General features: G+C 33.7%; 1 protein-coding gene across 1 annotated transcript in view; it reads left to right on the top strand.

Moving 5' to 3' along the window:
* Positions 1-16,225, top strand: part of BRIP1 (BRCA1 interacting DNA helicase 1) — a 151,587-nt gene that overhangs the window by 118,874 nt on the left and 16,488 nt on the right. The window contains exon 17 of the mRNA XM_081272560.1: positions 14,318-14,430. Within this exon, the coding sequence (XP_081128686.1) occupies positions 14,318-14,430 (113 nt within the window). The remainder of the gene's footprint in view (positions 1-14,317; positions 14,431-16,225) is intronic.

Raw genomic sequence — 16,225 nt, 5'->3', positions numbered from 1 at the left:
ACTAAAAGCAGTCCATAAGTATATCTTGAAGTTCTAAAATTAAAAATTAGTTTGAATCTAAGCAAATTGACAACTTATATATCTACCTGGGCAGTGAACACTGAGAAAATAAAATGCTTTGTTCCCATCTCTTCTGAAAAAAATGAACAAATAACAACAGAACAGCAAGCAATACCTCAAAGAAAGCTGTGGAATTGTTGTTTGACTTTTGTCTCTCTAAAAAGAATTATTTTTCTTCAGGGGAGAAATTTGGTTTTAGATTTTAATCAGTTTACTCATCAGGTACCCTCAAAGCTGACACGGTGCAGACATGTGGATGGGCTTTTGATGTGTTGTGTCACTTGTTTGTCCAACAATAAAGTTTTAAATTCTCAGATAAACTATACTGTAGTAGACATCACTGTTCAATGTTTACAACTTCAGTCCCTCTTGTTTTTAACTGAGATTAAAAGTTTGAAACTTTGAGAATGAGTTCAGTTTGAGAGAGTTCATACTGTCATAGACAGTTCAAACTAAAACTTTGAGATAGTTCAGTTTATACTGTCGTACAAAATGATTTCTAACTGTAGGACAGATAACACCAAAATGCCAGGGAGAATAGTAAACTGTACAATAGCTCATAGTGTCTTTTCCTGTTGTATCACTGTGGCTTAAAATTACTTTACATCAGGGTTTCTTAAGTTTGGCACTGTTGACATTTTGGACAGGATAATTCTTTGTTGTGAGGTCTGTCCTATGTATTATAGGACATTTTGGGGGCATCTCTGGCCTTTACCTACTAGCTGTCAGTAGCAACAGACCCTTCATCCATGCCTGCCATTTTTTTCTTTTACATATTTTTTTAGTTGTAGATGGACACATATCTTTATTTATTTATTTTTATGTGGTGCTGAGGATTGAGTCCAGTGTCTTACATGTGCGAGGCAGGCACTCTCCCACTGAGCTACAGCCCCAGCCCCAGCCCCATGCCTGCCATTTGTAACAACCCAAAATATCTCTAGAGATTCAAATACCTTCTGGTAGGCAAACTTTCTCTCAGTTAAGCACCACTGCTTTATATAGTAAGACATACAAATGTATGTCATGAATTAAAATGAACTATCTGCATTTATTTTTAAATTATTTTTTATCAAGTTGAAAAAAGTCCAATAAAGCTTTTACAAAGAGTCTAATATATACTAAATATAGTAGATGACTTCTTATAATAACAATTCCTTGGCTTCTACCCCATTCCCAGCCCCTGCTTCTGAGAGGAGTGGTTTTTCACTTCTTTTAACTGTATTTACCTCCATATTTTATTTTTATTTAATTGGTTTTAGACATATTATTAATTTCATAATTGAAATAAGGATTTAGCTCACTCTACTTTTCCCATATATCACCTGAATATAGTTATGTCACAATTTTAAAATTAAGCCTATTATCAATATTCACATTACCATGATTATGAAAATACTATTAACTGTAGTCAAATGATTTCCTTCCTATTTTGAAATGTTAATTATATATTCCTCCACCCACCATTTTTCTTTTTTTAGGTCTTTCATCTTCATTTAACTCTGTCTTCTTCAAATAGATCTGTACAAGCCTCTCACTACAATTATTTTTTAATTGGCCTATCAGATAATATGTCATTTTCTCCCTCTGGAGTGGAGTTATCACTTCTTAAGCCTCTGATCTGCTGCTTCAGTTAGGACTAAGTTGCTCTTTCAGCCCATCTAAGTGTTGGTGTCCTGAGGAATTTTTTTTTCCATTGCTATTATCCTAGGAATTTGATTTGCATATGTTTTCTGTGTTAGATCACCAGTTTCCTGGGTCTTGGGTTTCCCCCATCTCATTTATTTTTTTCATTTTTTGTTCATGTTTTGTTCCCCTTTTTGCAGTGCTAGGGAATGAACCTAGGTTATCAAGCATGCACTCTACCAATAATCTTGGTATAGCCTTCTTATTTTTCTTATAAGAGATAGTGTCCTCCTGTGTTGCCCAGCCCAGCGTCAAAGTTTCAATATTCCTGTCTCAGCCTCCCAAGTAGCTGAGACTATTTGCGAACACCACTATACCCAGCCTGCTCTTTGATCTTTGTGGTACACATTTTCTCTAACAGTTTCCTGAGTTAGTTCCTTATACTTCCATTTCCTGAGACTTTCTGGACTTCTGCAGGCCAAATTGGCTTACTTCCCAGAATAGTTCTGTAGGTACATCAGTTTGAATTTTCTCCTTTCTGCACATTTACCATTTGTCCATCTGCTTTTCATATATTGGGGATTGGAGTTAGATGTGACTTAGTTTAATTGAAGTTGAAGATTGTTTCTCTATCTTTTAATGAAGGGCAGTTTTTGAGAAGTAAGGGAAGAGGCAATGTCTTTTTTGCTTTGTTTTGTTTTTTACTTCTTGAAACCAGAAGTCTTCATTACTTTCTAAAATAAAGCATTAGTTTCCAAAATGCTATGATTCCATATGCTTTACTTTCACACTTTCACATTCATATTTGAGAAGGTCTGAATTGTATATTTTGGAAATAATATTTTAAAGGTAGAAAGTACTAGTATAGTTTTTAATCAGATCTTATATTTAGAAGATAATTTGGGTGTAAATAGTAAAAAAATAGAAATCTCTAGTGGAGGTAATCAACTGAGTTTTAACATTTTAGGTGTGTTTTCAAATAGTCATTTAATGTTTGTTGTTTTTTTTTTTATGTACATACTTTCTCTTGCTGATGTTTTTAAATGTTTGATCTTGCCTGAGCCCACTGTCATTGGAATTAACTTCTCCTTCTACACCTGCCATTGCCAACAAATCTTTATGTAACTCCCCCAGGGCCATCATGCTTATTATTACATCATTTGGCTTCCACAAGCCTCTTCCATAAGAGATCTGACCACCTTCCTGAGCTACATGGATGCAGGTATAGATGTAGGTGTAGTTCTCCGATCCTCACTGAATGCTGCACTACTCATTCCCTTGACAAAGCCTCTTAATATTGGCTCATTCTTTTAAACCTTACAGTGCCTGCCTGCCTGCCTGCCTGCCTTCCTTCCTTCCTTCCTTCCTTCCTTCCTTCCTTCCTCTTCTTCTTTTTTTAGTGCTGGGATATTGAACCCAGGAAATAAAATATTTGAATGAAACAATATTTAGCCTAATGCTCTAATTCTCATGCTGTCATTCTCATACATTATAAAACTCTGATTTGGGGGTCCATAGCATAACAAATGACCATATAGCCTAAATAGTCCTATGACTTTTTTTATATACCTAAAACAGTATATTACAACAGAATGTAAAGTCCACAGAAACCTTCAGTGGGTTCCAGAAGTATGAGACAAGTAATGACTTTCTAGCCTGCTTTTCCCTAATATAGGATACTTTACTCTTTCATGTTCATTGTCATTTATGCATCCAACTCTGTGAGATAAGGTTGGCAGGAATTATTTTCCTCTTTTTACAGAAGAAGAAACTCAGGAAGCTAAAGCTATATGGCCGTACTGTGGCCTACCCAAGGTCAAACAACTGCTTGACTTTAAGCCATGTGCTTTTGCCAGTCTACTTCCTTTCTTCAAAATAGACCATGGCATGCATGGTGGCATTTTCTAGAGATGATAATTTAAGCATTTGCAGGTTTATCTGAACAGTATTTTAATATGGATGGCCTAACTAAATTGCCACAAAGTCTATTGCTTTTTTTTTTTTTTTTTTTGTGGTCCTAGGGATTGAAGCCAGGGCCTTGTGCATGTGAGGCAAGCACTCTACCAACTGAGCTATATCCCTAGCCCAAGCCTATAGCTCTTTTTAAAAAATTTGAACTTAGCCCTTTATTGAATAAGCATATTTAAAATTTCTTGCAGGTCTTAAAGTAGTAATTGTTTTTCTTTTTAGTAGGAAATATTAATTTTTACTTTGTCCCATGCTTTTATATTGACAGTTGTTTTTGTAATAATAAAAAATTAAAATCCAATGTTCCATCCCAACTGAAATGTTTTTGTATTATTATTGTTGAAGCATTTACTCAGGAGTGTTTAAATGTTACCCAATAAACTATTCTGGATAGTAGCCACACTAATAACTTATTTTAACCAATTAAGTTGAATATGTGGAGGCCAGAAGATACCTGCCTTGAATATATATTTTTTTCTCTATTCTCTTTCTCTCCCTCCCTTCCTTTCTTTCTGTGTGTGGTGGGCACTGAACCTAGGGCCTTGTGTATGCTGGGCTAGCCCTCTTTTCCTGAGCCATACACCCAGCCCATTTTCTTAAATTTGAAATTTTCAGGTCCCTCCCCCACAACACTGACGATTTATAGCACAAAGTTTAATTTAACTAATCTTATTTGTTAAATAAGCATCTTATCCATGCGTGAAATAAGTTATTTTGTTGTTATGTCTTGAGTCTTACTTCTTGGTAGATTATTTTGTCAAGTCCTAATACAACAGAAAGTAAGTACTATGAAAACTATTTCTAATATAATTTATTTTCATTTTTAAAGTGATCCTGACTTCTTAACTCTGGGCAGAAACTTTTTTTCCCCTTCATTTAGAAAAAATATGTACTATATTTGGTTAACCAATGTCTTAAAAATCTTGAAAATATGCCAGATGAAATAAAACCAGCTATATTCCTTTTATCTAGCTAAATTATTTCACATATGAGATCTGATGCTGAATTTAGACTTCTAACTGTCGGAATTTATATTGTGATACAATGATAAAAGTGTTTATACACTGTAATGATATGGAGTAGTAAATGTCTCTAATGCACAGTCTCTGTCTTCCAGATTTGGTTTGCTATAAATGTTTAGGTTTTAGGCCCTGTACCTTGGCTAGAGTTAAAACTGTTCTTCCTGAGTGTTTGCTAGACAAATGTGTTTATTTTTCCAAAGAAAAGTTTTCTTAATATTTTTAATTAATGAGCTTAGCTGGTTATTTGTTCTTTATTTTATTTGGAGACTTGAACTTTTGTCTTCAAGCTTACATGAAAAAAAAACTATATTCAGCTAAGTAGATTGCTTTCAGGAAAGTATTTATTACTGAAATCATAGCATATTTATCTGAAATGGGATAAAATCCATCATTTTTCATGTGAGGTAGAGGTAAAGTGAAGAGATGCATTTATAGTTTCAGCTCATTTGTCACACCATTTATTTCTTCAGAAGCTAGTTATAAAACTTCTAAAAGGCTATTCTTGCACAGAGCTATTTAAGGCCAACACAGTTAGGTTTGACTGAAAGTTGAAAAAATGATCCAGTATTCAAAATTGTGACCTAAATTTGTTGTTGACATATGGAATACAATATTTTTTATTACTTTATGTTGTCTATTACTGCTATAAGTAGTATACTACTTGTACCATTTCTAATAAAATTAAGACATGGAGAATTTAAGGAACTTGAAGTTTAATCTCAAGTATATCATAATGGTAAAAATCAGAATACAAAGTCATATAATTTCTACTCAAATACTATCTACTGGAAATCTTTACAAAATTCTCTAAGTACAAGACAAACTTGATTGTCAATGTCTGCTATTTTGGATTTCCTACTTAAATTTTGATCCAGATATGTTTTTATTTGTGTAAAAGCTACCAAATTAAGGGTGCTTTTTATTTTGTATGAACTTTGAGATCCACTTATCAAAAATTTTTGTGAATTCATGTAGTATCTGAACTGGTGGGTTACAAACTCCAGTGGCTACATGAGTTAAATAGATTATTTAAATGAGTGAGGTGGTTGAGGACACTGGTAAAACAGATAGATTTTTAGATTTTGGCAAATAATGCTCATTATTTGAAGCTGTGGTAAGGTCCACACAAAACACATCCGTGGACATTTGAATATGCAGCCTTGATAAAATAACTTGCCTTCTCCCTTCTGTTCTCACACCCCTCCAAATTTACACATACACTAATTTATTATGGTTGGGGAGCAAATGATTGAAACTCCTTCCAGAGAGTACAGTTAAATATAACTTTCTATTTGGGGAAAGGCTTGTAAGATGTATTTGAGAAGTAATGTTAAATGGTCTAAAAGATCATCTTTCCAAACCACACTTGAGCTCAATTTATGGTGTTTACTTTTTGTCAAAACTCAGAAAAAACATTCACAGTTAACTTCCATAATATGAAATGTCTGTCTCATTAGGCATTAAAGAAGCATTGGTCAACAGGTATAATATTGTTAGACTATATAGCTAATGTGAATGTGGGCAGTGACCTCCCAAATAGATCAAAGACTAATCTCTTTGACAGTTACAAGATGGCAGAGCTTGCCTTGGGCCTTATGCTGCTTCATATTGAAACTGTTTGTTTGGAAAGCATGCCTGAGGGATAAGAATGTGTTTATAAGGATGAGCAGGTAAAAGTAAAAGGTTGTCTTTTGACATTTCAACTAATCCCTTCCAGCCTTTGGTTTACTTAACATTTAGGCTCTTTGCTGGCAGGAGAAACTGGCTTTTTCACATATGCTGTATGTCATTTTAAATTGAGCATTGATTTTCATGCCTGATAATCACTAAATCTACAATGTAAAATAGATTCTGGTGTCATTAAAATAAGATGTATTGTCTTCCTATCTTTTCTAAGGCATTAGTGTTATCTTTTTCTAATTAAATATGATTACCCAAAGATACTTAATTTATTAATTAATGAATTGTTTACTAATTTAAAGAGTATGAATATAATAATAAAAATATTTCAAAGTTAACCTTTATATATGGTTCATTTCAAGTTTGTTTTGTTTTTGTTGTTTTTTTGTTTGTTTGTTTTTTACTTTTTACATAAAATAATTCCCCAAGGTAAAATATTGGCAGTATTTTAAAGGTCTTTTTGGATTGCTAAAAAGTGTTTGAAAATTTGCAAGAAATGTATTAATATAGAGTAGTTATACAGTGAAATTCATTTATTTTAATGAAAGATAAAAGACCAAGACGAGCCAGGCATGGTGGCACACGCCTATAATCCCAGTGTCTTGAGAGGCCACAGCAGGAAGATTGCAAGTTCAAAGCCAGCCTCCGCAACTTAGCAAGACTCTGTCTCTAAATAAAAATATATTTTTTAAAAAGGGCTGAGAATGTGACTCAATGGTTAGGCACCCCTGGGTTCAATCCACAGCACCAAAAACAAAAGACCAAGAAGACATAATTTTACTTATTTCATCTAATAGTTGCTACATTATCTCTAAATATTTCATTTATAAATACTTTCTAAAGTAACTATTGTCATAGGAACAATCACCATTACAAAGCATTAGTCTGGCAGAGGCAATTTTGAAAACTCCTCAACTGTTAGGTCTAACAAAGTATAGAAGTCAGTTTCTTTGAGGAAGAAAAAGACGAAAAAGTGCTTTAGGTGCATTTTGAGAGACAGGAAATTTTTTTTTTCTCGGATAGAATTTTTAAAGTTGTTCTAAATATTATAATGAGCCTTATTGCAGAATTTTCAGAAATTTTTTGACATTATCTAGTATGTGAAATTATCTAATGGTGCTATATTTTTTATTTATTTATCTTACTATACAAACCAAATTTACTTTCTTAAATTCTAAATATGCAGCTTTAATTTAGAAATCTGACCGGTTCCTTTGAGAGGATATAAAATCATATGTCTTCCCTACCAACTTGAAAGCTCTTTGTCAGAGTATATTGTTCTGTTTTCTTTTCTAAAGCTTGTCCTTTTGTTTGAAAAGTTATGAAATTACAGTTTCAATATCTTTTATTTGAAATGCTTGGGACAAGTAGTATTTTGGATTTTGGATTGTTTCGGGGTTTTAAAAAATTTTGGAATATTTGTGCACATCTATTAACATATATATGTAAATATAAAATTAGATATCTCTTGGATAAGAGTCAAGTCTAGATACAAAATTAATTTATTTCCATGTACACCGTATCCACATAGCTTGAAGGTAGTTTGTGCAATACCTTTAGTGTGCTTGCATTTTGACTATAATCCACCACATGATGTCTGGTATCTGCGCCCAGGAGATTTCAGATTTGGGAGCATTTTCATTTTCAGATTTCCAGATTATAAATGTTCAACCTACACTGAAAAGACTGCTTTTTCTTGCATAGTTTTACATCTTCCTAAAAGTATAAACTCTGGTAATTTATCTTGAAAGTCCACAATTTTTCCAAGAATGTATGTTTAATTAGTCTAATACTACAAAAATATATACTTGCCTAGGAATACTAAATGGAAGATGTCCTTTAAGTTGACTAGCTGAAGGTAGCCCAAGTAGCTCCTGCTTTTTAATATTAGATTAGCTAGTTGCTAAGAATCATAGTAAATTTCTGTGAGCTTTCAATCCCAGAAGTTTGTTATAGGTAAATAAATTACTGTTCTTAAATTTTGGAACCATTTTTTTACTTACTTTATTTATTTATTTAGTAAGTACGTACCAAGAATTGAACCAAGAATTGGTTAAGGAGGCCCTTAACCACTGAGCCATATCTCCAGTCGTTTTTATTTATATATATATTTTAAATTTTGAGACAGGATCTTGCTAAGTTGCTCACTAAGTTGCTAAGGCTCAAACTTGTAATCCTCCCGTCTCAGTCTCCTGTTGAATCACTGGGATTACAGGTGTGTGCCACCGCACTAGGCATTTTTACTTAGATTTCTTCATTCATTCAGTTTTTAAAGAGGCACAATAAACTTAACTTACCTAAGGCCACTCAGAAAAGGTATACAATGTCAGACTCTAGTGTTTCCGTTCTTAAGTCAGACAAATCCTTGCTAGATTCAAATCCTTGCTCTACCTTAATGTTTTTAATCTTATTTTTTTATTTGTAAAATGAAATAGTAACATCTATTTTGCATGAACTTGTATGAAAGCTCAATAAATGTTCCTATCATTACTAAGATCTTTGACTCCCAGTTTTTCACATTTTTGACTGTTTTAACTCTTGTGGTCAAATTTAGCTCAGAGTTTAGAAATTTCTTCTTTAACATTAAGCTAAATTTATCTTCTCCTTCAAACATATGTCTTTTTGTGTTCTCTGGGTGGATCATTGGACTCCTCTTAGTAGCTGGAAAATCAGAAAAATTTTTGGCTTTTTTTCTCTCTCTCTCTTTTTTAGTTTTTGGCGGACATAACATCTTTGTTTATATGTGGTGCTGAGGATCGAACCTGGGCCGCACGCATGCCAGGCGAGCGTGCTACCGCTGGAGCCACATCCCCATCCCAGCTTTTTTTCTCTTAAATAAGTTCCACATCTACATGGTAATGTAGGCCTGTAGCTCCACAATGTGTAACAACCCGGACCTCTTTTCCATTCCTTCAACCTTTGGAGTCAGGCTCTCATTACCATTGAACCAAATTCATAACATATCTTCATTTCTCAATTTTCCTAACTTCTTCTATACACTGTAATAAAAATTAATGTTTAATACATTTATTTGATAGTCATTTGTGCTTATATTCTTTTCCGCTTACTGTAAGCTGTGGCTAGGCAGAAAATATTTTTAAATTCCCCTTTATATTCATAAAACCTAGCAGAGATATCTTATACCAAGCCCAAAGTACAAATATTGAACTGAATTCAAGTTTTCTTTCAGCTCTAAAAATTTTTTTCTTCATATTATCAGTTTCTCTACTTTGAATATTGTTTTTAATGTGTCTGCAGCATTCTTGAGAGATGCTTGAAACTTCCTTCATTCAGTGTGAAAAGTCTAAAATCATAATACATTCATCTTTCAGTATCTGTGGGGGATTGGTTCCAGAACCCACTGTGGTTATCAAAATACACAGATACTCAAGTCCCTTGTATAAAAGGTGTAATATTTGCCTATATCCTATATATATCCTCTCATATACTTCAGGTCATCTATATTATTTATAATACCTAATACAGTGAGTGTGAATGCTACATAAATAGTTGTTATACGGTATTGTTTAGGGAATAAAAACAAGGGAAAAAGTGCATACATGTTCAGTACAGCCACAATTTTTTTCTGAATATTTTCATTCTACAATTGGTTGAATTCACTGATACAGAATCCAACAATATATTTCTCTTTCACTCAAAACTTGCATTTTACTTTTTAAAGGATAAATTTTTTTACAAGGAAATTTCATTAATTTATCTGTGTGTGTGTGTGTGTGTGTGTGTGTGTAGATTAGTGAGTAGATTAGTCTGAATCATGTTTGCCATATAAACATTTTTAAAATATGTGAAATAATTCACTCTGGTGATGATAAAGTTTTAAATATTTAAGAGTAGAGGGCTTTGAGGGCTGGGATTGTGGATCAGAGGTAGAGTACTTGCCTAGCATGCGTGAGGCACTGGATTCAATCTTCAGCACCATATTAAAAAATAATAATAAAATAAAGATTGTATCCACCTATAAATAAATAAGTATTTAAAAAAAGAGTAGAGACTTTGAGACACTACATATTATATCAAATGCATTAGTGCTATTTCAACTTTGAATTTTATTTGTTTAGATCAATAGTGAATGCATTTATATATTCTTTTATACCAAAAATATGTCTTCGTGTATGTGAAGTTTCTTTCTCTTATTTATGTGTTTTATTGCTTCTGTTGATCTCTTAATTCAAATTCTTTTTCCTTCTTCAAAATTGTTATTAAATTTGTTGGATGAATTTTTATTTCAGTTACTATATTTTTTGTTTTAGCATTCTTCTTTGAACCTTTTAAAAATAATTTTTACTCTGCTGAGATTCCCTAAAGTTCATTTATTAAACAGTATTTTTTACATGTATTTATAACAGCTATTTTAAAGTCTTTGTTATTATCTCCCTCTTGGCTGGTTTCTATTGACTGCTCCCTTTTATTTCTCCCCTATTTGGGGTTACTTTTCTTACTAATTTTTATTATATACTAGACATTGTGGGTGGTACATTACAGAGATTCTGGATTGTGTTATCTTCCTCTGAAGAATATTAATTTTGTTCTTTGTAAGAATTTCAATTAGAGTATGATCATCTTGAACTTGTGTGGGCATGACTTGATGAAATATTTATCAGGGGAGACTTGGGGAAAACTCAAAGCATCCGATCTTAAACATCCTCTTCCCAGTGGATCTTGTTACGGTTTGGTTTAATTTTTTTTTTAATATTTATTTTTTAGTTATAGGTGAACACAATATCTTTATTTTATTTTTATGTGGTGCTGAGGATCGAACCTGGTGCTTCATGCATGGTAGGTGAGCGCTCTACCCCTGAGCCACAACCCCAGCTCTGATTTAAGTCTTTACTGGGGTTGGTTAGAATAGGATTCACTCTGAATTGTGATCCTTATTTCTGACTTGACACTTGGCCTTTCATGTTTCAGATGGTTGGGGGTTAACAGGTGTAACAACATATCTTTAGTCTGGCTGGGTCAGAATTCCAACATCTTCAGACATTCCTTGACTATTTTATTCTCTGTTCTACTCTCAACTTTAATTAGGTGCTTTCTGTTAAGTCTTGGGTAGTGTTGTTATATAGACATGCTACCAGACAGGAACTAAAGAGACCTGCATGTGGACTATGGGACTGTTCTCCGTACTACTTTATTTGCTTTGCCCTACCAATACCAGAAACGTTGAATGCTCTAAACTTTGATAAGCTTCCTGAATAAGCTCAGCAGAACCACTGTGTTCTATAATGCAGCTCATTGCACTGTGGTTGGGAAATTATACCCATAGGAAGATTGAAATGCTTACCTCTTGAGTATTCCTTTTCTTATGAGGTGCTGTCTATCCTTTGTCCTTTGCTGTGGTTGTGTAAGGTAGGAAATTTAGTCCTAGTTACTTCATCATAACTGGCATGGAAATGAAATTATCCTTCTTTAAAATACTTGCCATTCTTATATATGAAAAGTAGCATTTTATTTTAGTATTCCTGGTTACTAGTAAGGCATCTTATTTATGTGTATATATGCTATTTGCATTTTTGCTACTAATAACAATTTCATATGACTTCCACTTGTTTTTAGAATTTTGTCTTAGCCAGATGTGGTAGTACATGCCTATAATCCCTCTGACTCAGGAGGCTAAGGCAGGAGGATCAAAAATTTGAGGCCAGCCTGGGCAACTTTAGCAAAACCCTGTCTTAAAATTTAAAAAGTAAAAAGGGCTGGAAATGCAGCTCAGTGGTAGAGCACTTGCCTAGTCTATGAAGGCCCTGGATTAAATCCTCAGTAGTGGCAGAGAGGTGGGGGAGCCTTTTAAAAAAATATATGTAGAAATTCTTTGTGTATAAAGATATTATTAATACTTTGTTATGTAGTGTCACTTTTTTTAATCTTCATTTTTGGATTTCTTTTACCTTAGAAATTTTTAGTTTTCAGGTAGAGAGTTTTATCAAAACCTCCTCTGTGGCCTTTGTTTTATAGTCTTGCTTGAGATGCTGTTTCCTACTTTAGGATTATAAAATTATTTCTGTATTTTCTTTATAACTTCTATAGTTTTTCAACATATCCTGGATTTATTTTAACAATGACAAAAGATAGATATCCAACTTTACTGTTTTTTAAGTGATAACTTTTTCAAAGGTTATTCCTAATGTTCAGTCGTTTATCTTTTTTCTCTCTGATTTAAAATTCCATCTGTAATATGTGCAAAATAAGGAATGGTCTGTTTCCAAACTCTTCTGTTTTCCAATATTCTCTTTTATTAGGTCCCATATCAGTATTGCACTATTTAAATAAGGATATGTTTTGACATCTACCTGAAAAATCATTTTTATTTTATACAATTTTTTAAAGTTAACTTTGGAGTTATTTTATTTAGTTCAGTACAATTTTCAGCTCAATTTACAGAATGATTTTATTGTTGAGGATGTCTTAAAACAGTGTTTTAGATATAGGACAGTATGCACAATAGAACAGAGATTCCTGAGAGGAAGAAAATATAGAAAATGAACATCCAGTTGTACCATATTATTTCCTGGAGATAGTTACCAGGTCACATTACATAGTGCAAGAGAATAAACTCAAACTGAGCTCAGCAGTCTCAGTGAGAGGTGGAGACAGTTTAAGGAGGGCATGGCAACAAGAATTTGCAGAGTGCCAGAGAGGATGGAGCTAGCTATATAGAAAGAAAGTTCTAAATGCCTGAAAACAGGTCCCCTTGACTCTTTGGTTGACTAGTAATTGGCACATACATAAGAGGCCAAGAAGAGGAGTCAGAACAATTTCTTGAACTTACAAAGGGATGGGAATAATTTGTATTCTCACTAGCCAGAGTGAGGGGGGGGGACCCTAATAATATATATTAATATTTTGGAATATAATCAACAGAAGAGTTTCACCCTTATACTGGGGATAAATTAACTCTAAAGGCTGCTCAGGACCTGCCCTAAGAACACGTAAAATTAACCCTCAGAAAAAATCAACTGGTTCCAAGTAACCTAGCTACTCCAGTAGAAATACAGCACTATTAAAATAATACAACAAAATCCAGTAACTATTGATGCAATATTTACAAGGTCAAACAGTCTAAACATACCAATTAAAAAGCAAAGATTACAGGTGCACACCTGTAATCCCAGTGATTTGGGAGCTAAGGCAGGAGGATCACAGGTTTGAGGCCAGTTTCACCAATTTAGCAAGACCCTGTCTCAATGTATAAAAAGGGGCAGGGTACATAGCCCAGTGATAAAGTGCCCTGGGTTCAATCTCAGTACCAAAAACAAAAAAAAGAAGAAGAAGATGATGATGAAATTATCAGATTGGATAAATATAAAAGAATGAACTACTTATATACTTTTAAACATGGGTTAATTATAAAAATGCTAAGCAAAAAAAAAAGTTGCAAATGATTATACACACTGTATGATAACATTTATGTGACATTCTTGAAAAGGCAAACAAAGCAGATCACTTGTAACCAGGGCCAGGAGTAGAGGAAGGAAATCAACTGAAAAGAGATAAGAATGAACTTTTAATGGCAATAAAAAGTTTTATATCATGATTGCATGGTAGTTACAGAACTATGTTGTCAAAACTCATTTACCTGGGGTTGGCTCAGTTGGTATAGTGCCTGCCTTGCATGCACAAGGCCCTCGGTTCAATTCCCAGCACCAAAACAAAACAAAACAAAACACCCAACAACTCACCTACTCATGTACTGCAAGTATGTGAATTTTACTGTATATATATTATCTCAAAACTGACCTCATCACACAATTATATGCCTGAGGGATTTAAGGGAATGTAAGGATGAATAAAACTATTTTAAATGAATGGGGGAATAAAGTGAAAAAAAAACAAAATATCTCTTCACCCTAAAAAAAAAAAATACTCTAAATGCTAGAAGTTAATATGATTTTTAAAACTAAGCTTTAATTGTCTACCACATTTCTAATATGTTTTTAAATTATTAGGTTGAACTAAAGCGACAATATAATGACCACCATTCAAAATTGAGAGGTCTTTTACCTGGCCGTCAGTGGTATGAAATTCAAGCGTATAGGGCCTTAAACCAGGCCCTAGGTAGGTAAGTAGAGTAAAATTTATTATTATGTTATTGTAATACTATCTGTGATCCCAACTATATGTATAACTAGCATTGCTACTTTACTCTTTAATAAGTGTGGTAAATTTTTATTTAATTAGAACCCTAAGAAGATATATTTTTAGTGTTAGAGGTCCCAAATCAAGCTTGAAAAAAGTAAATAGAATAAATTAGACCCCCCCAAATCCTCAAAATTTGCTAAAGTTTAAAGAAAGTTTATGATGGCTAAGCAATGAGTGGCATACAGAAGCTTAGTAAATGTTTATTAAAAGAAGCTCACCAAATTGGTGCAGCCAATTTGGAAAGCAGTATGGAGATTTCTTGGAAAGCTGGGAATGGAACCACCATTTGACCCAGCTATTCCCCTTCTCGGTCTATTCCCTAAAGACCTAAAAAGAGCATACTACAGGGACACTGCTACATCGATGTTCATAGCAGCACAATTCACAATAGCAAGACTGTGGAACCAACCCAGATGCCCTTCAATAGATGAATGGATAAAAAAAATGTGGCATTTATACACAATGGAGTATTACTCTGCATTAAAAAATGACAAAATCATGGAATTTGCAGGGAAATTGATGGCATTAGAGCAGATTATGCTAAGTGAAGCTAGCCAATCCCTAAAAAACAAATGCCAAATGTCTTCTTTGATATAAGGAGAGTAACTAAGAACAGAGTAGGGAGGAAGAGCATGAGAAGAAGATTAACATTAAACAGGGACGAGCAGTAGGAGGGAAAGGGAGAGAAGGGAAATTGCATGGAAATGGAAGGAGACCCTCATGGTTATACAAAATTAGGAAGTGAGGGGAAAGGGGAAAAAAAAACAAGGGGGAGAAATGAATTACAGTAGATGGGGTAGAGAGAGAAGATGGGAGGGGAGGGGAAGGGAGGGGGGATAATAGAGGATAGGAAAGGCAGCAGAATACAACAGACACTAGTATGGCAATATGTAAATCAGTGGATGTGTAACCGATGTGATTCTGCAATCTGTATACGGGATAAAAATGGGAGTTCATAACCCACTTGAATCAAAGTGTGAAATATGATATGTCAAGAACTATGTAATGTTTTGAACAACCAACAATAAAAATTTAAAAAAAGAAGCTCACCAACAAACCAAAAAATTTTGTCTAATGAACATCAAAACCCAGATAATAATTTTATAGGTGAAAATTGTGTATCTCGCCCAAAATATGTCAGGGAACAAAAGTGACAGGCCAGCTGTGAGAGGAAGTATTCTGTTTGCAAAGGGCACTCAGTCACTAACGATGTATAGAATACTTGTATTTGTTAAGTAACTTTTATAAAATACAGTCTATTACAGAGTGCAGTAAGCTCTTGAAGTTGCATCATTTTTTATTCTTTTTTAATATAAAGAAGGCAACTGATAAAAAAGTATTTTCATTTTAATGTCGTTTCTAAAGGTTAGATAACAATTGACTGCAATCTACTTTGTCAGTGTCTTCTCTGAATAGTAATAATATTGATGGATAACCTTGAAACTGAAGAATATTGAATAATTTTAAAAAGAAAAGATAAAATAGTTACTTTTTAAGAAGTGGAATTGGCAGTAAAGCTATGGTCCTGGTAGTGAAGAACACCAATGAAACATTTAATCACTCCACCCCTGGTACTGGGGATTGAATCCAGGGACACTGTACTCCTGAGCTATATATCTCCAGCCCTTTTTATTTTTTGAGACAGGGTCTCTATTTAGGCAGGCCTCAGTCTTGCTATCCTCCTGCCTCAGCCTCTCCAGTTGCTGGGATTGCAG

The sequence above is a fragment of the Spermophilus citellus genome (assembly GCF_964194105.1).
Source record: "Spermophilus citellus genome assembly, chromosome: 17".
NCBI lineage: Eukaryota > Metazoa > Chordata > Mammalia > Rodentia > Sciuridae > Spermophilus > Spermophilus citellus.
This window is presented reverse-complemented; position numbering and strand designations above follow the sequence as displayed.